A 27,304-nucleotide genomic window follows, 5' to 3' on the forward strand; every position below is an offset into this window, starting at 1 on the left:
CTAGTCCGAGACAGCGAGCCAATACTAAAATGTAACTAGAGCTAGATAACATAAACATGACAAACACTTGCCTAGGATCTATCCAGTGTGGACGATATGACGCCTTCTATTGTTTGATTGAGGGAGGAAACAGATAAGTTGGCTGAGTGGGAGGGGGGGGCGCAATGACCACATTGTTACCAGTATGAACTGAGAACGTGGCCGAGAAGAAAGTCATTGGAAGACTATGGTAGTGGGCAAGGTAAAGTCAATGAAGCGTCACGGTCGAGCGTGGTGGGAAAAATAATGACGAAACAATATGGCCGACAGGTTGGTGAAGGAAAAACAACAACAACAAACACGAGGCTTTAAGCAACAGTCGAAGTAAAATAGTGTTGTATTTTTTTTTCTCTATTTATTACTATCCAGAAAATATATTTGTCTTCTCTAATGACATACAAACTAGTTGCTTTAATTAAAATATAAAGGAATGTAGTAATTGGGACAAAACATTTAACATTTAGTAAACTAAATAATTTAATTAATCTACATTTTTTTATAAAGTTACAACAAAATACAATACTGAGATAGACTAAAATCTCGAATGGTCTTTGGATCATAGCGGAGACCGTGGTGTATTTTTAATGCCCCTGCACAACAGCGATAACTTAAAACCAAAATAATCTTACATTTGTCTCTATTAAAGAGCGAAACTTTGTAACAAATCGGGTAAACCTGTTTTTACATTATTTATATGACCATGGGAATATGTAGGCTAAACAGGTAGACATATTTTCATACTCTACTTTTATTTACGTGGCATTCGACATGTTTAAAAATAGGTCTAAATCTAATCCACTATATCAGTAATACCCCAACTGAGGCCTGCAGGCCGTGGGTAATATTTGGCTAGGGGACTATATTTATTAAACTAGCTTTCAAACTAAATACAAAATAAAACTATAACTGGTCAAACTTGAGCACGTACTTACTTGCAAACATCTAAAATACACACTGCTTGAAACGTTAGACGTAAAACCAAGGTCAAGCCACGAAAGAAGGGACAGTGTTCACTCCTGTCTTTTATGTAATAGTAGCCATCTGGGGGCAGAAGTCAGGTGGCTATCCGCTGCGCCCCCTATATATAGATCTAGTCCCCACTTCTAAACACAGCTGAGATATCAACAATGACCATGTTGGTTATTTACAATAGAAAGCACAAAGTAAGGCTTATGTATGCCAGTGGCGTAACAAGGTACTTTTTAGCCGGGGGTTCAAGAATAGGATGATGCCCCATCCCCTTTATTACATTATGACGAAATTAAATATAATCTTATTTAATACAGACGTTACTTCAAAAAAGATGATAATTACGTCCTACGCGTCATGCATTTAGTCATGCATTCCTCGTCCCATATGCTAGGACAAATTTGTACAAATGCTCCTTCTTCCCTAGTGCTATTAGAGCATGGAATGGGTTGCCTGAGCTAACCAGGAAAACCAGTGACTTGGCAGAATGTAAGTCATTGGTTAACATGTATGACTGAATGCATGACGTAATCATCTTCTTTTTTGAAGTAACGTGTGTATTATATAAGATAAGATGACTTAAATTCTTCCAAGTCACTAGTTTCCCTGGCTGACTCAGGCAACCCATTCCATGATCTAATAGCACTAGGGACCCTCCAGTGAGTACGTTTAAAAAAAAAAACGGCACTCTTATGTAGATCTGCTTTCTTCTAAAGTACTGGTGTCATGACTCTCAGTTCAGTAACAAGTTCTTACATGTAGCCTAATGTCTCAAAACACTTAATGATGAACCGACTTCTTAACAAGAAAAAATCATTTAAAAAATACTTTAAAAAAAAAGCTTATGCAAAGTGTAATTACAGCAATTAGTTTGGATCAGCCATGTCATTAAATTTGTAATAGATGTAGAGTAGACCATTACCACTCAGCCACTTCAACTCACAATAGCACAGTATTTTTTCTTATATTCGTGGTGGTTGAGTGGTAATGCACTTGGCTTCCAAAACCGGAGGGTCCCCGATTCGAATTCTAGAGGGATACTGGGAAGTGTGTCGGTGGTCTGTTCTAGTGTTAAGTAGGACTTGTAGAACTTAGAGACATTGCTCCCTGTCTCTTGAAAGCGGAAGTACATGTCTAACTATTTCTTGATAGCTGCAAATAAATACATTGTCTATTGTTACCTCCAACTTTTCGTTGAGATTTGTTAATATACATATATTATAATAATAAGGCTAGCCTACGAGTCCGAAGATTAGTGAGGAAAGCAGTATTTCCAGTGGCTGCGCAGTCCCAGCTGTGACCTACATATTTCGCCACATCCAGGACAAGCATATCCGATCCATTGTCCGCAGGTGGTCGATTTAGATTTTCTTTTCGCCGTCTGCTTTTGTCCTCGGCAGCAGATTTTCTTTTGGTCTCAAATGTGTATCCCGCGGCCTTCGTGAGTGACCTCAAGCTGTCTCGTTCTAAGACCGCATACAACCAGGTGCTCTCTTCTATGTCAGCCAAAGAAAGTTGACGCCTTAGCTGGTCTTTGAAGCGTTTCCGTGGGGCGCCTCTGTTACGTCGACCACCTTTTAGCTCACCAAAAAAGACTGCCTTTGGCATACGTTCGTCGCCCATACGGGATACGTGCCCTACCCAGCGTAACTGTCGGACCATAAGAAGTCCCTCTATACTGTCCAGACCAGCGCTCGCAAGGACATCGCTGTTTGTAGTGCTGTCCTGCCACCGTATGTCCATGGTGGAGCGAGAGCATCTTTGGTGAAAGAGCTCAAGAAGTCTTAAATGTTTGAAACCTGCATATAACTTTATTTTTTTAAGTAATTTTTATATTTGTTTGTTTTGTGAATAGTTCGTATTTGAAAGTTTGATAAATTGTATGCAGAACTAAAGTACATCTGCTGAATGTAACATTTTGACAGGAACTACACAACACGGGAACCCAAACAAACTACATTAATACATTCTTAAAACTTAAAAAAAAAAAGCACTTTATTTTGTACTATGTACAGGTTTAATCTCTGCAGGTAACTCAGGTGTAAACATGCATTTTAGGTTTACAAGTAAAATATTTTTATAAAGTCAATCTCTATGTCTTGAGATTTAAGTAATTTTACTGAAGATCTATTCTCCAATATTGAAAATTAAAAAAAAAACAAGCTCCGGTTATTAAGTTAAATCTATCTGATTACATCATATTTTATTTATACAATGTTTTAAAATTAACTGATTATGTTAAGCAAGCCAGCAAAAAAAAAATACATTGTATTCAAGAGTATAGTACATCTCTAATTATCATATTATTGTTTTGTTTCCGATTCATTGACAATGATGTGAGGTCCAGACGTTAAAGTCGACCCGAGTGCACTCCTCTTGCTGAGCCCGCTCCTTCTCTTCCTGCGCGCGCCACTGGAAGCGCCACACCTGAGCCCGCACTTGTCATCGTGACATATGCTGACGTCACAGTGGATGTAGACCACGTCATCGGTGTTTGTGTTCCCGGAGAAGTGGAAGGTTTGAACGCTGAACCTGTAAGTCTCTGGGCTGGGGCTGGATTGCAGATGTACAGCTGGTGTAGCTGGGCAGCTGTAGAATTATACAATGAACAAGAAAATATTTTCATAAACGTTGTATATATGTGAAATAAAACAAAAAATAAATGGAATGATCGAAATAGCAAAATTCATTATATCACATTTCCGTTTAAGATTTGCGTTATTTTAACATCAATCTATATCTAAAGTCGGGGGATGGGGTATATGAGTGGCGAAGCTCTTGGTTGTCGAACGCAGGAATCTTTGGTTTAAATCTCGGTGAAGACTGGAATTGAATTTAGGAAATTTTAGGACGCCCCTGAGTCCACCCAAATCAAACGGGTACCTGACATTAGTCTGGGAAAGTAAAGACAGTTGATCGTTGTGCTGGACACATGACCCGCTTGTTAACCGACGGCCATAGACGACCTTTGCATTATTTGCCATATAGATCGCAATTTGACCTTAGACTACAGTTTTCTTTATTATGACCGGTAACAGTTATAGTTCTAGCGTTTAAAAACAATGATTCAATTTAAAGTACAGAAGCAATCTAAGATGTGCAGTACACAAGTACTCTAAGATGTGCAGTACACAAGTATTCTAAGATGTGCAGTACACAAGTAATCTAAGATATGCAGTACAGAAGTAATCTAAGATGTGCAGTACAGAAGTAATCTAAGATGTTAAATACAGAAGTACTCTAAGATGTGCAGTACAGAAGTAATCTAAGATGTGCAGTACAGAAGTAATATAAGATGTGCAGTACAGAAGTACTCTAAGATGTGCAGTACACAAGTACTCTAAGATGTGCAGTACAGAAGTAATCTAAGATGTGCAGTACAGAAGTAATCTAAGATGTGCAGTACAGAAGTAATCTAAGATGTGCAGTACAGAAGTAATCTAAGATGTGCAGTACACAAGTACTCTAAGATGTGCAGTACAGAAGTAATCTAAGATGTGCAGTACACAAGTACTCTAAGATGTGCAGTACAGAAGTAATCTAAGATGTGCAGTACAGAAGTAATCTAAGATGTGCAGTACACAAGTACTCTAAGATGTGCAGTACAGAAGTAATCTAAGATGTGCAGTACACAAGTACTCTAAGATGTGCAGTACAGAAGTAATCTAAGATGTGCAGTACAGAAGTAATCTAAGATGTGCAGTACAGAAGTAATCTAAGATGTTAAATACAGAAGTAATCTAAGATGTGCAGTACAGAAGTAATCTAAGATGTGCAGTACAGAAGTAATCTAAGATGTGCAGTACAGAAGTAATCTAAGATGTGCAGTACAGAAGTAATCTAAGATGTTAAATACAGAAGTAATCTAAGATGTGCAGTACAGAAGTAATCTAAGATGTGCAGTACACAAGTACTCTAAGATGTGCAGTACAGAAGTAATCTAAGATGTGCAGTACAGAAGTAATCTAAGAAGTGCATTACACAAGTACTCTAAGATGTGCAGTACACAAGTACTCTAAGATGTGCAGTACACATTTTACTATTAGCAGAGGAGTAAACGAAATTGGAATGTAGACTAGAGATTTCACTAAAATGTAGGCTGAGCGGTAAAGAGCTTGGCTTCCGAACCGGGGACCGGGGTTCGAATCCTGGTGAAGACTGGGATTTTTAATTTCGGGATCTTCGGGCGCCTCTGAGTCCACCCAGCTGTAATGGGTACCGGACATTAGTTAGGGAAAAGTAAAGGCAGTTGGTCGATGTGCTGGCCACATGACACCCTTGTTAACAGAAACAGATGACCTTTACATCATCTGCCACAAGGTCTGAAAAGGAAACTTACTTTTTTTTACTAAGAATTATTTGTGTATTTGGTATCTTAAACGAATGAAAATCATAATCCAAGAAAAGATAAATTTTAGTAAATTTATGTTTTCCTAGACAAGTAATATGCGCTCCAGTCTTACGTCAGATGATTCCGAGTTCGAATTCTGCTGCCACCATTCCTTGACGTCATAAGGTAAAAAAAAAAAAGCTAAAGTTTCCCTTTCAGATCTTGCGATCTATAGGGCAGATAATGTTAAGGTCATCTGTTTCTTAGGCTAACGGTTAACGAGCAGGGTGTCCTGTGGCCAGCACAATGACCAAACATCTTTACATTCCACAACTAAATTCAGGTACCCATTAGAGCTTGGTGGACTCAGGGGCGCCCTAAAAATCCCTAAATTAAGAATCCCAGTCGTCGCCGGGAGCCCCAGGTTCGGAAACCAAGCGCTTAACCACTCAGACACCGTCCCTTTAGTACAGCACAGTTACTTATGCCAATATACCAATATATGGGAAGCGTGGTCGAGAGGCTAAGTGCGCTTGAACTTGGCTTGTCTCTTTACCTAGAAGGGGTCTCGAGGTTCGACACCCGACTCGGGCAGAGTTGCGTTTACTGAGCGCCTAAAGGCAGCACGGAAAACCAACTCCTAGATAACCCCCCCCCCCCCACCAACTGGTCCACAAATGAGATTGGACCAAAGCGCTCTGAGCATGCTATAAGCATGAAAGTAGTGCCATATAAAAGCTATAATAATAATATATATTGTTAGGAGTCTATTAAAAAAGGTAACTCTTAATTGTCAAGGTTTCACGAAATATTAACAATTGAAATTTAAAGAAAAAAAGAAAAAAAAATACAAATATTCATTACTTTAAATCAATAAAGAAACGTAAGATATGTACTCTATTGGGATAAGGCAGTGTTTCCCACACAGTGTTCCGCGGAACCTCAGTGTTCCGCAAGGCCTGTGCAGGTGTTCCAAGAATTACTAGAATAATGAACTTGAGGGCTTGAGTTTGAGGGCCACCACATGTATAAATCTTGACATAAAAATAAGCAAAGTGTTCAGTTAAATACTCAGAAAGCACAGAGTGTCCCGTTGAGGAAGAAGATTGGGAAACACTTGAAAAAGCTATCTTTGTTCTTACATATTGTCTTATTTTTTTTATTAATACTGTGTTGTCATACTTGTTTTGTTACATGAATTAGTATTATGAGTAGACAGTTTCTAAAAATCGTGTGATTTTATGTTGCTCATTTTCCGAAGTCATCTTCCCGACTCGGGCAGAGTTGTGTTTACTGGGCGCCTAAAGGTAGCACGGAAAACCAACTCCTAGATACCCCCTCTCCCCACCGGTCCACAAATGAGATTGGACCAAAGCGCTCTGAGCATGCTATAAGCATGAAAGTAGCGCTATATAAAAGCTATAATAATTAATGATCTCAGAAGCTAAAAAGCTGAGCTATTCATAATAAAAAAAAATGAAATAAATGTGCTGGTATTAGTATGCATCTAAATAGGTTCTTGGGTAGCTACCTATTTTAAACGACTGCGCCCTCAGAAGTCTTTCTCAATTTGTGTTGTTTCCCTTTGGTGTTGTGTATAAGATATTGATGAAACTACAAACATACGGGAAGAAACAAAACTTAAAGAAGCCGAAAAGAAATGTGTGTTTCATTGTGTGTGTGTATATGTGTGTATGTGTAGAATCTGTGTGTATGGTAATGCATGTATTAATGTGTAAGTATTGGTGTGTATTTACTTTTATTCCCGATTACTTACGTATTAGTTGTTGGCACGCTTTTATTTTTATCATATTTCTGACTCTGAATAATCTCATCTGATGGTTTCAGTAACTATTTACTTTATCTTTGCTTTTAAATTATAATTATTATTATTATTATTATTTTGTAAATCAAGGCGATGCAGGGTAACGAATTATATTTGTAAATATTTTGTGTGAGATTTATAATAAAGGTTGGAGAGGCACTTAGAGCTTTGTTTGTTCTGGGACATTAATAAAAAAAATGATTACTCACAGATACTATATTTTATCTTTTCAGTCAGTGCTGATTCTAACAAAACTCCAGTTGGACTGGTGGAGATTAATTGTCCCGGGTTCTCATTTGGGGAAAAAACTATCGCCAGACCAGACGTACTAGAAATCCTAATCAACTTATTTCTAATCCACAAAATTCCTCATGGGCTCACTGCAATGCTGTTGATCTTAATTTGATGACAAGTTAACATGACCTGAGTGAAGTCCAGGAACATTGTGTACGTTGATTAGTCCAGTTTTAAGTGTACATTGTTGGACATAAAAACATTTTCAATCGAAATTTATGCTGGTCTGGCAGCCGGTAAACGCACCAGCAAAAACATTTAGCATTTTGTTTCTAGGAATGTTTAGGCTTCCATAAAAAATTAAGACTGTTACCCTCAAAAGAATCCAAATTTCAAGGACTTCGTTCGTTTGACATGAATGACACATGTGTACGTACAATTATCTACTATAATGAATGATACGGTAGCCTAATGATCGTCAAGTTTGAACTATCTCTGGACGATGTTAACTTTGATTGTGGTGAAGGAACTTACGAATTTGTCTTGTGTGTTTTTTGGCAATTTTATATTCTACTGAAGAAAAAAAAAAGTCTCCCTAATAAATATTTGTTTCTATCTTTAAAAACTCTGTATTCGTGGTTATTCTTTCAGACCTCCTGGATCTCCCGGTGTCACCTGGTAGAGATGGGTTGTCTCGGGGGTTTTGAACTAGTTTCAAGAGAAAAACGTATCGCTGAACAGACTTAACGTATTGGTTTTGCTTGAGGTCTGGTACACATTAAAGTTGGGCGGACTCAAGGGAGCCCAAATAATTCAGAAATTCAAAATCCCAGTATTCACTGAGATTCGAACCCTTGACCCTAGGTTCGGAAGCCAAGCGCTTAACCATTCAGCCGTAATAATATTCCTTTCTGAATTAAAGTTTAAAAAAAAAATATCCATGTTAAGTCTAATATAAAACAAGCAAAACACAACAAAAAAAAAAAATATCTAAAGGGGAAGAGCTCCTCCCTTACAACTATATCTATCAATAATGCAGAAGTTATTTCCCTTATTCGATATTATTTCTTTCTCTCCCAAGCGACGATAATAGCGTCGGTCGTTTTTGTAAAAGCCCTAAGCGACGACATTGTCGTCGGTGCAGTTAAACATTTTTGTTTCGTTTCTATTCTTGGTTAATAATTTTAAAATGCTTATATTCTAAATCTACGTGATTTCCGCATGCAGAAGAGTTTACTGTTTACTTCCTTCAACATGGTTACAGAGCGTTGTGAAAGTCGTCTTTTTTTGTTTGTTTATGTTTGGAAATAGAGCCCGGCCCATCTGGAGGTCAATCTACTAAAACTTGTAGATCTAATTTATGTTAGAATCAACATGTAAAAGACCTTATTGATTCAGATAACAGTGATTTTGTTTTACCTGTTCGTAGTGAAGTGATAGTTTTAGTGTCAGTGTTAGATCTAGATTTTAGATCTGAATCCGATAGTTCATCAGCTGATGAACCTGCCACGCCCCCTCCTAAAAACTAGACGTATTAGCACAAAGAATACATCTAGATCTAGGCCTGTTTCAACAAATTTGAAAAATGCAGAGATGGGTACTAAAACAGAAAGCAATTTTAGAATTATTCCTTCCAGCAAGTCTGTTTTGTTTGTTTTACATGTTTCGGATGTTCCTTCAGAGTTGAAGATAGTTTACTTCCTAGTCCAAACCTCCCGCAGGACGACGGGGGATGGGAGCGGGCAGGGTTTGAACCCTGGACCGTCGATAAATCCGAACGACAGTCTAGCACGCAAACCGCTCGACCAGGCAGCCATCTACTTCAGCCAATGTGGTATATAGAGGTGTCAACATGAGCTTACTCAATTCTAAGTCATCTGAGCTTAACTCTACTAGATTCCACAATTGTTGATAATCTTGTTGATGCAATAAAGAGTTATGCAGTCTACATAATAAAAATAAACACTCCAGCACGTAGGGCATCCAGTTTTACAAAATGGAAGCCAGTTTCTAACTATGAAATTGATAAATTTCTGGCCACGACTACAATGATGGGATTAAACTCGTCGTTACGTCCCGCACATCCATATGGATTAATTTTAATACCACAGTTAAAACATGGAAGTTGTTTTTTGTTCAGGCAAACATTATGTAAATAGCAATGAATCATTTTTATTTGAAATATATCATGTGCAGTGTAATTATTTTCTTACTGGAACTTAATGTTGCAAGTTGTTTGTTTTTTTCTCATAAATTTTCTATGGTGGTGACCTTGGAGAATGTGCTCCAGTTTTGTACTCCATGAGTTTTTTAAAATTGTTTTAGTGCCAGTTCTATTTCATGAAAATATGAATAAGGATTCTAAAACAGTAGCATTTAATTCAGTTTGGAATAGAAATGATCTTGTTATGTGACTTGGACTTACTGTGTCGTCCATTGGTGAGTTTTCAGATTTTCATTTTTACTTTTCACAAAGCAAAAAAAAACTAACACTTCAATTTACACACTTGATTTTGTAATATCTAAAAAGAACATTCATTTTCCTTTAATTCGGTATCAAAAACATTATTCTATGATTATAAATATGAAAGTTATGCCATTTTAATTAGAACATGTTAGTGTACTACAATCGGATTAAATTAATAATTGCGTCAGAACGTGGAAAATAATTACGGAGAGAAAGAGTTTTAAAAAATAATTATCAATAGTTAATTGTATAATTGGTAACTTTTTATTGATTCATGTTTTGTAAGGTACAATAAATAATTGTTTATAGCAGGGGTGGGCAACCTTTTTGTATCGAGGGCCGCATTAAAAAAAAGTTTGGGAATGACGGGCCGCATATATGTATATATCTTAGAAAGATACGCTAGCTAACCGGTTAGAATGTCTTTTAATTCATATTTATAATGTATTATATTCACGATTCTTTCTTTTTTTTTTTCACAATCCGCGTTGAAAAATAACAAGAGTTAGCAAGTGACATACCACTTTCTTGCTTGAGATTTTATTAATTCATTTGCCTTGGCCATGCTAAGCTAGCGGATACATTGGATTACTTTGTTCATAAATCGGAACTACCCGTGGCTAATAACCCTAGTTCTAATAAGTGTGATTACTACGAATTTAATGTCCAATATAATAATAGTAGATTGTGGCACACCGTGTTACAGCCTGGCAAAGCCTGCGGCGCTACTGATCCCAAACTGTATTGGATATTCCATTCCTTTGGTCACATTAGTTGCGCGGAGAGGTGGGAACTGCTGTGTGGGCGACATCGTTCCGACCATAAACAATGCCCAGGCTTTCATCTCACTTACAATGAAAGTACATGGGTACAATCCAAAAAATTGCCAGCTCCTCTACCACCGAAGCAAAAGCCACCTTAACCTGCTCTATTTGTGGACTGGAGTGTCTATCCAAAATGGGGCTCCACAGCCACACGAGGAAGTGTGCTCTGAGATAAAAATGGGGCTCCACAGCCACATGAGGAAGTGTGCTCTGAGATAAACCATGGCCGTCGTTCGATACAATGATGCTGATATATATGGTTGAAATTTTATGCAGTTTTGTACAAACTTTAATGTTTAGAGTTTATGGTCGGGATGTTGTTTATTAAAAAAATATTTGTCTCAGTCGAAGATCGAGTTCCATCAGTTGTTACACTTGCCATCTTGTTCCAAGCCTACCCAACACTCAGAGATTGTGTTTTGAATTGAGTGTATTGATGTATAGCCAAAAAGCATAATCTTCTTTTACTAAAATCTTTTATAATGAGAGTTTCAATAATTTATATAGATATTATTTTTAACATTTGCATTTTTATATGTATATATATACTGTGGGCACACCTGATTTCTATAGGTGTCGGCGGGCCACATAGAACACTTCGTGTGGCCCGCGGCCTGTAATTTGCCTTCCCCTGGTTTATAGTATTAACTTTATCGGAGAATGTGTGAGGAAGGAATAGCGTTGACAGTTAATTAAGGGGACAAGACCCTGATAATCTAGCCATATTTTTTATACTGAAGGATTAATCTCCCTTGTAGGTATAAAACACAATAATATTAACTCTTTCTCTTTTCGTGCTGTGGTGATTCTAACTGAACTAAAATTAATATCTTTTTATACTGAAGGATTAGTCTCCCTTGTTTGTTTCAAACGAAACAATATTAACTACTAGTAATTGACTAATTGGTTAATGTTTTATGATGAGTCATGTCTTGTCTACGCAAATGAATAATCTAGAAAAGTGTGAGAAAAAACGTGTACACTCTTTTTACGAGACAGACAGACTGACGGATAGACAAAAAGATTTGATATGAGTTGTGTAAAAACCCGACACTTAAAAATTTTTTCTATATAAGTATATTATTACTCTATATGACTTTGTCGTCTAGATGTAGAGCCTGTGGTGTTGTGGTACTTCTGCTACGATCAGACCTCAACTTTGTCATACTTTAATTCGTAATAAAAGAACAGTTCCAATTAATATCTCTAGTCACAGCTCATTCGATAACAATCTTTAAAACGCAACATCTTCACAAGGAAGCTTGAAAAAAAAAAGAGAGTGGGGGGGGGGGTAGGAAGTGACTCTGACTTCTGGCACCCTTCCAGGTCAGATCTGTCCCTGCACGATACAAGAAGATTTACTAGCCTGTCTCTGATCAGCAGATAACTGGTGGAGTCGTGAGGGTCAGGGGAGGGCGTGGCTCGACACTCGTTGACCTTCACCCCCAGGGTAGTGTTCCTGGATGTTTCGTCAGCTAGAGTGACTTCTAAAAATATCTCCTTGTTTATGGAAACCTGCGTAAAAATAAAAAATGTGTATTCTTTAGAAATGAAACAAAAGAAGCTTTTATTTTAAATGTAAAGATTTATTTTAGAAACAGCCTCGGTTTCGTGTCCACAGCAAGTAATAGCCTCGGCCTTGTCTCCACAGCAAGTAACAGCCTCGGCCTCGTCTCCACAGCAAGTAACAGCCTCGGCCTCGTCTCCACAGCAAGTAATAGCCTCGACCTCGTCTCCACAACAAGTAACAGCCTCGGCCTCGTCTCCACAGCACGTAACAGCCTCGGCCTCGTGTCCAAAGCAAGTAATAGCCTCGGCCTCGTCTCCACAGCAAGTAACAGCCTCGGCCTCGTCTCCACAGCAAGTAACAGCCTCGGCCTTGTCTCCACAGCAAGTAATAGCCTCGGCCTCGTCTCCACAGCAAGTAATAGCCTCGGCCTCGTCTCCACAGCAAGTAACAGCCTCGGCCTCGTCTCCACAGCAAGTAATAGCCTCGACCTCGTCTCCACAGCAAGTAACAGCCTCGGCCTCGTCTCCACAGCACGTAACAGCCTCGGCCTCGTGTCCAAAGCAAGTAATAGCCTCGGCCTCGTCTCCACAGCAAGTAACAGCCTCGGCCTCGTCTCCACAGCAAGTAATAGCCTCGACCTATTGTTCAAACGAGACCAGTCTTCATAGTTGGCCTGAACTCTAACCTGCAACGTCACAACCTGTGGGCAGGGGAAACCAATCGCTCGTTGCCACGTCGTATAAACCTGTCACCTGGCAGCGAGCTATTGGTCTAAACTGCCCAGAGGCTGCGACGTTACAGGTCAGAGTTCAGAGGAAAAGACAGACAGAGAAAGCGATGAGAAGACATCAACAAAGAATGGACAAGCCTGTCATTGAAAGAGATTCTACTCAAGGCAAGACACTGAAAGGAATGGAGAAATACGTCAACAGATCTTGTGTGGTGCCCCAACAGTTCAACAGACTGAGGAAAATTTGAAGTTGAAAATAATAAAAAAAAAGGGTCGTTGTCATATTGTTATTTTTTAAGTAACTTTTTTTTTTCTGAAGGAATTAATCGGTTCGCAATCCCTGAGCCTGTCCTGGAAAGGAAGCCACATAGTGATGAAGCCATCCTCCACATTCCCATGAGTCTCTACTTCAAAAGAAAAGACTTTTACCGGTTGCTAGGAAACAAAAAAAAGATCTTCGTTCAATCATCCTTCTGAAAGACTCGAGACTATTTCATTAACAACAACGAGAAGTACAATCTTACCTGTACTGGATATTTCGTTATTTCCTGTGTATAGTCGGCACTTGTGTATTCTCTCAGGTGGAAGCCCATTTGAGGGTTGGCGTTGACTTGTTGAGCCGGTTCCTTTGTGACAGCCTGGTAAGAAATGACGCTTATTAACCACAGCTAGAGAGTAGACTAAATACTTAGCACTAAGAAATGCGTGATTTAGTTCTGTTTTACGAGTTCCAACACGTTCCTCCAAAAAAAGATTATTAAGTCCTAGAATCATGATTAAGTTCTAGAATGATGATTAAGTCCTAGAATCATGATTAAGTTCTAGAATGATGATTAATTCCTACAATGATGATTAAGTTCTAGAATGATGATTAAGTCCTAGAATGATGATTAAGTTCTAGAATGATGATTAAGTCCTAGAATAATGATTAAGTTTTAGAAATATTATAAAGTCCCAGAATGATGATTAACTCCTACAGTGATGATTAAGTCCTACAAAGACTATAAAGTCCTAGAATGATGATTAAGTCCTAGAAATATTATTAAGTCCTAGAAAAATTATTAAGTCCTACAGTGATGATTAAGTCATCTAATGATGATTAAGTCCTAGAATGATGATTAAGTCCTAGAAATATGATTACGTCCTAGAATGATGATTAAGTTCTAGAAAGATTATAAAGTCCTAGAATGATGATTAAGTCCTAGAAATATTATTAAGTCCTACAGTGATGATTAAGTCCTTGAAAGATTATTAAGTTCTAGAAAGATTATTAAGTCATAGAAAGATTATAAAGTCCTAGAATGATGATTATGTCCTTGAAAGATTTTTAAGTCATAGAAAGATTATTAAGTCCTACAGTGATGATTAAGTCCTAGAAAGATTATTAAGTCCTACAGTGATGATTAAGTCCATGAAAGATTATTAAGTCCTTGAAATATTATAAAGTCCTAGAATGATTATTAAGTCCTAGAAAGACTTATGTCCTACAGTGATGATTAAGTCCTAGAAAGATGATAAAGTCCTAGAAAATCATTGTCCTAGAAAGATGATTAAGTCATAGAATGATGATTAACTCCTAGAAGGCTTCAGACGAAAATCAATAAAGAGCACTAATTCAGCTTACACCACCACTTCAGTCAAGTACTATTTCTTTCCCTTGTTTGAGATACCAAATCAAAATAATTTAATACCAATAGTTAATTAGCTAATTGTTTAATTTTTAAAATTGATTCTTGTGTTGTCAGGTAAAAGAAATAATTATGCAAGTGTTCAGCTTCATTCGAGAGTGGGTGTCGGAGAAATAACGTGTACAAACTTTCGGTCAGACAGACATGTAGACAGAGTGAGTTGATATAAGCTTTTTAAGCTTTGAGGACATTCAATAGGGCCCCCCTCCCTCAAGCGGGGGGCCAAGGAGACTTTCGAATTCAGACCCCCCTCACTCACATTAGCTACGTCAGTGTGAGTAAGATACTCTTACTTTAAGAAGTTATTTGATTAAAAGTAAGTCTACGTTACAACAGTGAGAATTATTGTCTAGAATAGGATTTAATTTTAAGGTACCTGAAAAGAGCCATCCAATACCATATGTTCGGGCACTTGACACTCAAGGCTGATGTTGTAATCGTTTCCAAAGACCACAGGGGCGGATACGTGTAGGTCCTGTGAGGTAGAAATATTTTTTTTGTGTAAAGTTGGTCTAAGTGACATCCTCCCTGCCTCTATCGTATCAGAAACCACCCCAGTAAGAAATGATGCCGAGAATTACTTCCCTTAGAGCACGTGAAAGAAATAGAAAGGTGAATCTTGGGGTCGCCTTGCCCCCGAACAAGAACAGCCTCGTTGCCAGTTCTCTCTCTCTCTCTCTCTCTTTCTCTCTCTCTCTCTCTCTCTCTCTCTCTCTCTCTCTCTCATATCTAGTTGTCCCCTCGCCATTCATGCAGAACGCGACTTCATAAAAAAAAATGTGGTCTATTGTCTAATGAATCCGTAATTTATCCAATAAATCCGTGATTTATCAAATGAGTCCGTGATTGATCAAATGAGTCCGTGATTTATCCAATGAATCAGTGATTTATCTAATGAATCCTTGATTTATTCAAAGAATCCATGATTTATTTAATGAATCCGTGATTTATCTAATGAATCCATGATCTATCTAAGGAACCCGTGATTGAATATTCAACTCAACAATCTGATCTCTTCGTCATATTAGATCCAGTTTTTCTTAATATCCCCCATTCCGGAATTCACTGCTTATATCTTAATAGTTCGACTACCTAACAAGCGTCATCGCCCTGAAATCTCAACATGTAAAACCGTACAATATAGTATCAGCGATCTTCACCCGTTTTGTGAACATAAACAGTTGTATATGATGGCATTTCAATATGGAATAATGTAAATCCAAAGGCCACGGCGGTATAAATGAGCACCAGTAATGTCAAAATATGTATTGATTTAACATCAAATGGTAAAATGGACAACAGTATAAAAGGGCACTATTTAAAATGATTATATTTTTAAAAAATTGAGATTACTTAAAATAAAAAAAGCTTCATCAGTTTATAGTTCTTATTTGCTCTGATTAAAAAGCCCAATTGATGGGCTGCACATTAGAAGAACCATACAGAGGAGGAGGGTTGTCAGTGGGAAAGCCGTTTTACTTTTTTTCTAAACATATCAATAAAGGTTTAAAAGACACTGAATAAATGATGGATGTTATAACAGTTGGCATGGCCACTCAGTCCCATTCTACTAAAAGTACCGTGTGCTGTTATAACAGTTGGCATGGCCACTCAGTCCCATTCTACTAAAAGTACCGTGTGCTGTTATAACAGTTGGCATGGCCACTCAGCCCCATTCTACTAAAAGTACCGTGTGCTGTTATAACAGTTGGCATGGCCACTCAGTCCCATTCTACCAAAAGTACCGTGTGCTGTTATAACAGTTGGCATGGCCACTCAGTCCCATTCTACCAAAAGTACCGTGTGCTGTTATAACAGTTGGCATGGTCACTCAGCCCCATTCTACCAAAAGTACCGTGTGCTGTTATAACAGTTGGCATGGCCACTCAGTCCCATTCTACCAAAAGTACCGTGTGCTGTTATAACAGTTGGCATGGCCACTCAGTCCCATTCTACTAAAAGTACCGTGTGCTGTTATAACAGTTGGCATGGCCACTCAGTCCCATTCTACCAAAAGTACCGTGTGCACTGTCACGTAGTTGGTCACGATCGAGTAGTCCTTGAAGGAGGTCACGCTCGTCCCGCACAAGTTGAAGGGGAACGTGATCACGTGATGAGTCCCGTTGTTGACCAGGACACAGCTTGGGTCTCTCAGCCGCAGCTTTCAAAAAAAAAAAATAAAAAAAAAAATTACGAAATGTTAAAAAAAAAATATTTGTAAAAACTTATATTAAGTGAAGTTGTATCAATTAGTTTGGAGCAGTCAAGTAATTAAATTTGTAATAGATCTATTCTAGACAAAGAATAATAAATCTGAGCGATTACAAATATTTTTTACCAATTGTTTTTGTTTAGCGTAATTTTATGCTTTTAGCTTTCTCAATGCCCATGGATCTTGTCACGTGTCTGGACCAGTTGGGAAGAAAAAGGGGGTGGGGGGGGGGATGGGTTGTCTGTGTGAATCCTTGATCGCTTTTGAAATGGATTTTTATTTAAAGTTTTATGACTTGAATTCGAGCTCGAAGGCTCAAGCCTCCTTAGACCAATACACTAACCACTGTGCAAGCGAAGTGCTTTTGAAAATAGAAGGTTTTAAAGCTATGCATTGTTAGCTTTAAACATCTAAGCCACGACCTAATTATCTACTCAAAGCAAAAAGGGGTACCAATTCAACTTATAGTACGACATCAGTCAAGTACAATTTCTTTCCCTTGCTCGATACCAATTAACTAATTAGGTATCAATAGTTTATCAACTAATGCAAGGGTTCTCAACCTGTGGGTCGCGACCCACTTGGGGGTCGATTGATCATTTGCCAGGGGTCGTCTAAGACCATCGAAAATATGGATTGTTATTGTCTACTCTTCTATTGTGGGGGGGGGGGGTCGCGGCAGAGTTGGGGATTGTAAAAAGGGGTCGCCTAACTTAAAAGGTTGAGAACCGCTGAACTAATGGGTTAATTATTGAAATAATTCTTGTTTTGTTAGGTACTAGAAATAATCGAGCAAAATGTCAACTTGATCCGATATCGGGCTTATAACGTAAAGAGACCTTTTACCAGACAGACAGAAAAAGCGAAATCAAGAGTTCTGTCCCCTTCCGGATATCACCACAACAGAACACAAACATTTCATACCATTCTTATTGTGTAGTGTGTACAGTTAGTACACTATGAATGTATGCCACACTACGGCGCTACACTACACTAATGTCAAAGTTGAGTAGTAATTAATCTTTGACGTTAAATGTGTAGAACCGTTTTTTTTTTTTTTTTTTTATAGAAATGCGTCTTTTAAAATCACAAACTTTCTCCCGCCAATTAAAAATGTGTCATTCCGCTACATTATAAATATGTGTCTGAAAACTTATATTTAACAAGCCCCTCCCCCCCCCCCCCCCCCCCAAAAAAAAAAAAAAAAAACTCACTATATTATAAATGTGTCTGAAATAACTTCACTATAAATTTCCAATCCGCTTATTAAAAATGTTTATCGAATCACTACATTAAAAAAAAAGGGGAGGGGTTACTGAGTGGTAAAGTGCTTGGTTATAAATCGGGTTCGAATCACGGTGGACTGGGATTTTGAATTTCATGATTTTTTACGGCGCCCCTTGATTCCACCCAACTCTAACGTGTACCTGACAAAAGTTGGGGAAAAAGTAAATGCGGTTGGTCGTTAACCGTGGGCAATAGAAACAGAAAAAGATCTTTATCATCTGCCCTATAGATCACAGGATTCTCCCCCAGTCTGCTAAAGAGGGCGCCACAAAATGTCTTCGTCTCTGGGGACAGCACTGGTAACCGTGGGCAATAGAAACAGAAAAAGATCTTTATCATCTGCCCTATAGATCACAGGATTCTCCCCCAGTCTGCTAAAGAGGGCGCCACAAAATGTCTTCGTCTCTGGGGACAGCACTGGTAACCGTGGGCAACAGAAACAGAAAAAGATCTTTATCATCTGCCCTATAAATCACAGGATTCTCCCCCAGTCTGCTAAAGAGGGCGCCACAAAATGTCTTCGTCTCTGGGGACAGCACTGGTAACCGTGGGCAATAGAAACAGAAAAAGATCTTTATCATCTGCCCTATAGATTACAAGGTTCTCCCCCAGTTTGCTAAAGAGGGCGCCATAAAATTTCTTTCGTCTCTGGGGACAGCACTGGTAAATGTTTGAGAAACACTGCCTTAGCTTGTTACTTTAAGAAGCCAAAGTTTTAAAATGTATTTTGTAAAAAAAAGGGAGACAATAAAACGAAGAATGCGAAAGTGGGTACAAAAGTACAAAAGAGATTTATGCCCCTTGTACACAAGTCTTATAAAGAAAGCCCATGATGTTTCGACCTGCTTAACTGTCATTAACTATTGAATAAAAACCGATTACCTTTCGACCTACCACTGTAACATGAACTTTGACCTACCAATGTAACATGAACTTTGACCTACCACTGTAACATGAACTTTGACCTACCACGGCGTTTGGTGCCTCTGAAACGGGGATGAAGATCTCCACGGTGGCAAAGTGGCAAATAAAGTCGTGGCGGACATTCCCGGACTGACCAGTGGCCGTGGCGGGCAGGTCAGTGGGGGTCGTTCCTCTGGTTGTAGCGGTGGTTGTTGTAGTGGTTGTTCCTCTGGTTGTAGAAGTGGTTGTTGGGGGGGTTGTTCCTCTGGTTGTAGAAGTGGTTGTTGGGGGGGTTGTTGTTTTGGATGCGTTACACATTTCTGAAAATTTGGTTTAAGAAAAAAAAGCTACAAAATCTTTGAAGACACTGATCTCTTTGCTTTGTATCACAGAACAACTAAAGAGAGATTTAAAAATCTGGTCCCGGCGACATCCTGCAAGGTAAGTAACTCATAATAAAATTCTTTTTTACTTGGTTGTTTCCCCTGTCTGAAAAAATTGAAAAAAAAAAGGCACCATGCATCTGCTGAGGAAAGACTTTTTGTTAGCGTTGTTGGTGATGATGAAGATGACGCATGATCGCTGCGTTCCCTAGCAACAAGGAAGACCGACAAGGACACACATCGACAAATGCAACATTGACAAACAGGACGTCCCAGACGATTGTAGGGTGGACACGAGACTGGACAACAACTGACCACTTACCTTATTTTTTTACTCAACCCTGAAACCAAAATACTAGTTAAAACCAAAGGATTAAAGAAAAAGATTACTCACGTGACCAATTCTTCAATGATTTTAACCAAATTTTTTTTGTTACCTGTAATGCGATACTTAAAGTTTGGTCAGTTACTGGTCAGCTTAAGGTCAACATGACATAAATCAGCAGCGTTTCAACTTTCCCGTTCACGTATATCTGTTAGAAGAAATACAAAATAAAACACGTTCTCAATGCAAAATGAACAAACCAAAAATATAACAAAAATATTTTTTTTTAAAGAAATAGAAAAAAGTGCACTGTATACACAATACTAGGATATACACAACTCACACAGGAAAAAAAGCAGTGGTTCAGACCAAGATGGATAGAGGTTGAATCTGCTGCCGCTCCAATTAAAAAAATTGAGAACCACTGATCTGACAATTGAAAAAAAAAACATGCATTATACCACCAATTCAGTCAAGTACAATTTCTTTACCTTGTTTGAGATACCAAACAAAATATTTAATTAAAAATAGTTAATTAACTAAAAGGTTAATTTTTTTTTTGTATTGGTTCTTGTGTTGTCAGACGCACGAAATGCATAGGACGTAATTATCTTCTTTTTTAAAGTAACGTCTGTAATATATAAGTTAAGATAAGATAAGGACTTACATCAGTCCTATCATAGTAACAAGTGGGTCTATGTAGTTAGATAGGGTACAAATGTCATACTATACTTTTAACTCGAATACAATAACTTATAAATTGTAACTCAATTATTGTTGTCTTAGGATACAGAAGAGGCTGCAGGGTTGAAGTCTTCCCATTGTAGGTGGCGACTATATGAACTAATTGTCAACAAACCTTATGAGCAGACCGCATTAATGTCTATTTTAGTTGTTTTGTTTTTGCATGTTTCGGATGCTCCTTCAGATTTGAAAGTTATTTCTTTCTATCTCAACATTCTCCCATGAGGACAGAGATGTCAGCAGTCAGAGTTCGAACCTAGGATCATGGGGACGTCAGTCCAGAGCGCATTCCACGTGACCTGACAGCAAATAAGTCTGATCGTTGTGCTGGTCAAACAATTTCCTCGTAATAAGCTGAGCGTGTAGACTTCTACTAAAGATGATTTTATCTCGAAGGAAAATGTACGCTGTTGACTCTATGTTAAACTTGATACCTTTATGTGTGAATGCGCATGTTAATTTTGTTTTTTCCCAATCGCTTTCATATAACGCATACATTAATGCTCAGAACAAGCTCGTCCAGGTGTGCTCCATTTTCTTTAATGGGCATTTTGGGAACGGGGCTATCCGGTGCCCCCTTATATTGGCCTCCTTCAGTCGTAGAACGACCATGGTTCATCTCGAACACGTTTTTTCATATGGCTGTGAAGTCCTATTTTGGAGAGACACTCCCGCCCATATATATTGCAAGTCAATGTGGCCTTCGCTTTGGTGGTAGAGGAGCCGGCCATTTTCCGAATGGCACGCTTTTCTTCAAGAGCTGAGGCCCCTTTTTTCTCGCTGTCCATAGCTTTCTTGGTCACCGTCTTTCTCCAGATAGTGCGGTCTAAGGCTATGTCTTCCCAATGGTCTAGGGCTATGTCTTCCCAATGGTCTAGGGCTATGTGTTCCCAATGGTCTAGGGTTGTGTCTTCACAATGGTCTAGGGCTATGTCTTCCCAATGGTCAGTATCAATGTTCCCCCTTAAGCATACAGAAACAAAACTCAGTTTGAATTGGGGTTCGAACTCGGGCGGCCTTAATAGGCAGCCAAGCGTTTATGTCACACATTCTATAACTAACTGAACCACATCTCGACCATTCTTGTGGTCACTCGGTTGCAAAATTAAACGGCCGAAGAAGAATGCCCATCTCGACTTTGCCACGTTAACATTGTATACTTTGCTTGGACAGGGGCAAGTCTTCCAAATTTCCTGCAGACGACAATCAATCCCATCATTCACAAATCAATTTTTGTTTCCGGAATATATTAAACGAGATTTTGTCCTTCGATCCAAACTAATGCTTTTCATCCAGGATTTTCTAAATTCGATCACCGAATCTTATCAAGTCATCGATCCTGGCTTGTAATAGATTCTGTGCCTAAGCTCTCCAACGAGCAATCTCACATCCTGTTTCCCCCTGGAACTCAAACCCGCGTCAAACAGAAACGATTTTTTTCTTCTTCTTCCGATCAAGATTCTAGATTGGGATATGACACGTTGACGTCATTAGGGCGCCGAAGACGACTTTGCACACAGTAACCCTTGGGACGAGTCAAGAAAGGGAATGGTTAAAATTTGATATAAGTATTTGCCCCACCACAATCCCTTTTTTTTTCATTTTAGTAAGACGGTTTTATGGTTCTATGAATGGTGGTAGATGCCCCGCATAGAAGTAATGAAAATTATCAACAGTGATCTAATTGTCCTGGGCAAACAGAGAGTTTGGGATAAAATCGTTAGCTATGACTTAACTCGCACTGTTGCTGTTTCTCGCCAGTGTGACTGGGGTTAAGCCAAGATTCGTCGGCAGAAATTGATCGTATTGGTGACGTGGGAAGGGGTTAATTGAGTACGTCGCACTGGACGTGGGATGACGACTTACTTGTTTACCATTAGTCCAGGCCATTGAACGTTATGTGTAGCTTAAGACAAGACCATCATAGTCGTCCAAATAGCTTGACCCCTGGTCATTGTGAGAAGAATATAATCATTATTATTGGAAAAGTAGGAATATAAAATAAACATACGTATAGATAGATAGATAGATAGAAAGACAGACAGACAGACAGACAGACAGACAGACAGACAGACAGATAGATAGATAGATAGATAGATAGATAGATAGATAGATAGATAGATAAATAGATAGACAGACAGACAGACAGATAGATAGACAGATAAATAGATAGATTGATAGACAGATAAATAGATATAGATAGATAGATAGATAGATAGATAGATAGATAGATAGATAGATAGATAGATAGATAGATAGATAGATAGATAGATAATGTTTTAATATTATATGAAATAAGCAACAACAAAGAAATGATAATCGATTTTCGTAAAGAAAAGAAAAATTGATATTGTTTCTATAGCTGGAGAGAATATTGAAATAGTGCAAACGTTTGGTCTCTAATGATAATGTACGATGATGTTTCTCAGTTAACATGTAACATGTTTTTATTCGAAACATCGATTAATGATGGCATTTTTACATGGTGAATTTACAGACATGAGTTTATAACTACAATAAAAATATTGTTTCACCCTTGTAAAATAAATTGTCAGGCTTCACCCTCTACCTAATTAGGCCGTCATACCCCCCCGTCTCCCCCCCCCCCCACCAACCCTTGGTACTATCTTAGACAATATATTAAATTTGACTGCAAATACGGATTATATCAGAAATAAAGGGAAGCAAAGATTACAATTACTTAGAAAAATGTCCTCATTTAAAGTTAGCGACACACATATAGCAGAATTGAGTCTTTTTTTTTCTACACAATTTTAGAACCGTTGTTGACTCTAAATAAATCGCGACGAATTTTTTTTAAACGAACCTAATGACATTAAATGCCGGTTGACATTGGAGACACACTCAAAACGTCGTGGGAGTTTAAATTTGTTAAACAGCTGCCCCTCAAGACATACAGTTTCTAGGAGATGAGTTGGCAGGGCCCGTACCACTGTTTCGTAGAGAGAATGCAAAAGTCAATGTGCGTGCACGCGCGCGTGTGTGTGGCTTAACTTCGCGAGAGGATTTGAGCTGGAATTCTAAGAATACATTTGTTTTGTTCATCGATATATGTCAGCCGTGAGGTAATGAGGTTGGGAGGAGGGGGGGGGCGGTTGTAAGTGAGTTGACCACGTATCATCCCCGTGAACCGGTTGTACGGAAACATGCCGACCATAAGACACCCTGAACAAGAGACACTCTGGCATAAGACACACTGACCATGAGATACTCGACCTTGAAAAAAAACTAAACCATGAAACAGTTTGACCTTGAGACACAATGACCATGGGACACAATTACCATAAGCCACAATGACCACGAGACACCTTGACTTTGAGACACATTGACTTTTGAGACACAATGACCATGGGACACAATTACCATAAGCCACAATGACCAAGAGACACATTGACTTTTGAGACACAATGACCATGAGAAGCAAGTACCATAAGCTGCAATGGCCTCGAGACACATTGACCAAGAGACACATTGACTTTTGAGTCACAATGACCATCAGACGCAAGTACCATAAGCTGCAATGACCTCGAGACACATCGACCAAGAGACACATTGACTTTTGAGACACAATGACCATGAGACGCAAGTACCATAAGCCGCAATGACCAAGAGACACATTGACTTTTGAGACACAATGACCATGAGACGCAAGTACCATAAGCTGCAATGACCTCGAGACACATTGACCAAGAGACACATTGACTTTTGAGTCACAATGACCATCAGACGCAAGTACCATAAGCTGCAATGACCTCGAGACACATCGACCAAGAGACACATTGACTTTTGAGACACAATGACCATGAGACGCAAGTACCATAAGCCGCAATGACCTCGAGACACATTGAACAAGAGACACATTGACTTTGAGACACAATGACCATGAGACACACTGATAATGAGACACATTTACCATGAGACACATTGATTTTAAGACACAACTACCATGAGACACACTGTGTGTGCATTTGCGTTTGTGTGTTTGTGTGTGTGTCTGTTTGTTAGCAGACAGGATTATAAGGGCAGATGTTAACTTTAATCCTATAGGACCAAATGATAAAGATTAGCGTCCTACGATAGCTGGACAGGCGTAACACTGCATGGTATACAGAAGCGTAGCCATGAGACCACAGTAAGACAAAAAGAAAATTTCTAGTTTTTTTGGGGAGGATTTTTATGCGTCCTCTAGACCCGGGGTCGGCAACCTGCGGCTCGCGACCCACATGCGGCTCTTTGGGTGTGAAGCTGCGGTTCTTTAGTTCCTTACGTAAATATTATTTATTTTATCGAGACATTTTTACAAATAGATCTGAATCTTTTTCAACGAAGATTAGGCACTGATGATGTCTCTCGGCCACTTGTTCTCGCTTACGCCCCTCCCCCATTACAAGCGTCGTCACTGTTGTCAGTCCGTCGGAAGCTCTCCAATGATTCCGTCATCGGATGTTTCTATGTAGGTTTTAATTCGCATTGAAACAAGACGAATAGGCATCTTAACCACTTCATGATAAAGGCACATTCCTCGTCCCATATGCTAGGACAAATTTGTACAAATACTCCTTCTTCCCTAGCGCTATTAGAGCATGGAATGGGTTGCCTGAGCTAGCCAGTGAAAACCAGTGACTTGGCAGAATTTAAGTCATTGGTTAATATGCATGACTGAATGCATGACGCGAAGGACGTAACCATCTTCTTTTTTGAAGTAACGTCTGTATTATATAAGATAAGATAAGATTTGACTGTGACGTGTTGTTTGTTGTCTCAAGTAAATGAGGTAGAAGAGAATTATCTCCTCAAAGCTAGAAGCAATCTACAAGTAAAGCGATTCTGGCAAGCTTTGCATACCACTACGAATTGCACAAAAAGGCAAAAACATTTAGAGATGGTGAGTATGTCAAAGACTGCTTTCTACGTGCATCTGAAGAACTGTTTCGTGATTTCAAAAACAAAACCAGAAATCTTTAAAAACAAATCAAACATTTGCCAGTATCCGCTAAAACAGTACAAGATTGAATAGCTCAAATGTCATCAAATGTAAAATATTGTCTGTGGAAGATATTCAACTTTCTTCTGCCTTATCAGTTGCTATAGATGAGTTTTGCGACATAAAGACACGGCACAAGTTGCCCATTTTGTTAAATATTTGTCTTCCCAAAGTCCAAATGAAGAACTTACAGGATGGCTTATAGCAGAGGTTCTCAACCTGTGGGTCGCGACCCCTTTGGGGGTCGATCGACCATTTGCCAGGGGTCGCCTAAGACCATCAAAAATATGGATTGTTATCGTCTACTCTTCTATTGCTGTATGTGTGTGTGGGGGTTGGGGGGTCGCGGCAGAGTGGGGGATTGTAAAAAGGGGTCGCCGAGCTTAAAAGGTTGAGAACCGCTGACTTATAGTAAAGGTGTTAACTTGTTTAGTTGTTACCGAAAAAAAAATCTCATTATGCCATATATCTAATTTGCTGTGAAAAACACTACTCATATATGTATTCCTTTTTCTATTATTATTAAAAATAAATAATGTGTGAGAATTATTTATAGATGGCAAGAAAAAACTTTGTGCCTCTTTAAAAACTTCGAAATTTTTTAAAATTGTAATTTTTGGCTCTTCCGACTCAAAAGGTTGCCGACCCCTGCGCTAGACTTACCGTCAAGGAGCATCCATCATCAAGGTAATCATCATGTCAATCAAACCTGTTGTCAGGGGGAGTTCATCCGAGTCTCAACGGCTTATTCTGACTAGAGTTACTCATCCTTGATCTCCTATAACCCTATATATATAAATATTCACAATCTTTATACATTATAGTTAATCCACTATGCTAAATACCCTTTCCTTGTTTACAAAGATCTAACTGTAATTAATTATTGAATAATTTTTTTTTCATTTTTTTTTTGTTGTAAACAAAATCCATACCTCTGCGGCGGTAGCCGTCTGATGTCTGAAACTGTGTCCCCCTTATCAATCATGTTCCCATTGTACGCTGGGTGATAGGGCAGACTCAATTTAGCGCATGCGCGACCTCGTTCATTATTCAAAGTGAGGCTCTTGTCTTAAACCGCGTGCTGGTGAAGCCCAAACAACGCATATCTAATTAGTCTTAACATCCTGCCTACTACGTAACCTTGGACGCAGAGACGAGATCAGAAAGGAGTTGGGGGTGGGGGTAAACAGGACAAAGAATTAAGGAAGTCCTTTTTTTTATCTCAGCGGCGTGGCTGAAGATGGTTAAAGTGGGACTTAGCATCACTTGTACCCAGTCCCACTTTGTTATCGTGACCAGACAATCCCTTTCGCAGCCATCTTTGATGAATAACTTATCTTCAAAAATTTAGGATTTTTGGTTAAAAATAAAAAACAAACTTCCGGTTTGCTTCAGTTGTTCTGAGGTTGAGGAGCTGGCTTTAAAAGATATAGATTATTTCTCTATAAATTCGCTAAATGAGACATAAAGTTGATTAAACTACTGTCTGTGGTTTGCTCATTCAAGAGCTCCCTTCAGGAATGCAGGAATGCAGAATCCACGGGCATGCTATTCTGCCTCAAAGTGACGCCCGTGTGGAAACGGTTGCTTGAGGGGGTAACTAAATGAATGGCAAAACAAAACTTCTGGTGAGAGTATCCAAGGGTACGCGAGAGTGGACCCATTGCACGGACGGAGTTGAAAGAGAGCTCTCACGACCCTGTCGATAATTCATGCGCCGTTCCTCAAGGGGCCGTTACACTAATAGCTAGTCCTGCACGGTTAGCTTGGTAGAACATAGGAAAAAGGCGGAAGGTTCCCGGTCAACTTGGTCCTTTGACCATGTCTAG

At 38.9% G+C, this 27,304-nt stretch overlaps 1 protein-coding gene across 4 annotated transcripts; it reads right to left on the reverse strand.

The window, feature by feature from the left end:
* Positions 1 to 2,985: 2,985 nt before the first annotated feature.
* LOC106051971 (oncoprotein-induced transcript 3 protein-like) lies at positions 2,986 to 26,557 on the reverse strand. 4 transcript variants are annotated; one of them, XM_056037053.1, is made up of 10 exons: positions 26,408 to 26,557; positions 26,139 to 26,261; positions 22,345 to 22,417; positions 20,070 to 20,155; positions 19,085 to 19,934; positions 16,637 to 16,777; positions 14,993 to 15,091; positions 13,453 to 13,566; positions 12,055 to 12,203; positions 2,986 to 3,597 (listed from the first exon to the last, which is right to left on the reverse strand). In XM_056037053.1, the coding sequence occupies exons 5-10, from the start codon at positions 19,334 to 19,336 to the stop codon at positions 3,312 to 3,314; spliced, it is 1,041 nt and encodes a 346-aa protein (XP_055893028.1). In that variant the 5' UTR covers positions 19,337 to 19,934; positions 20,070 to 20,155; positions 22,345 to 22,417; positions 26,139 to 26,261; positions 26,408 to 26,557; the 3' UTR covers positions 2,986 to 3,311. The 4 variants fall into 4 exon arrangements, with proteins under 4 accessions (XP_055893028.1, XP_055893026.1, XP_055893029.1 ...); XM_056037051.1 differs by having other exon boundaries at positions 22,337 to 22,417; XM_056037054.1 differs by lacking the exon at positions 20,070 to 20,155.
* Positions 26,558 to 27,304: the final 747 nt, after the last annotated feature.

This window comes from Biomphalaria glabrata, chromosome 7, assembly GCF_947242115.1.
Source record: "Biomphalaria glabrata chromosome 7, xgBioGlab47.1, whole genome shotgun sequence".
Classification (NCBI taxonomy): domain Eukaryota; kingdom Metazoa; phylum Mollusca; class Gastropoda; family Planorbidae; genus Biomphalaria; species Biomphalaria glabrata.

Excerpts from the sequence above, each read along its gene's own strand:
- LOC106051971 (XM_056037054.1), bottom strand. The coding sequence starts at position 19,336 with ATGTGTAACGCATCCAAAACAACAACCCCCCCAACAACCACTTCTACA. Across the intron at positions 12,204-13,452 it reads TAACGAAATATCCAGTACAG|GTTTCCATAAACAAGGAGAT; the intron begins GTAAGATTGTAC and ends ATTTTTACGCAG. Across the intron at positions 3,598-12,054 it reads TATCTGCTGATCAGAGACAG|CTGCCCAGCTACACCAGCTG; the intron begins GCTAGTAAATCT and ends ATAATTCTACAG.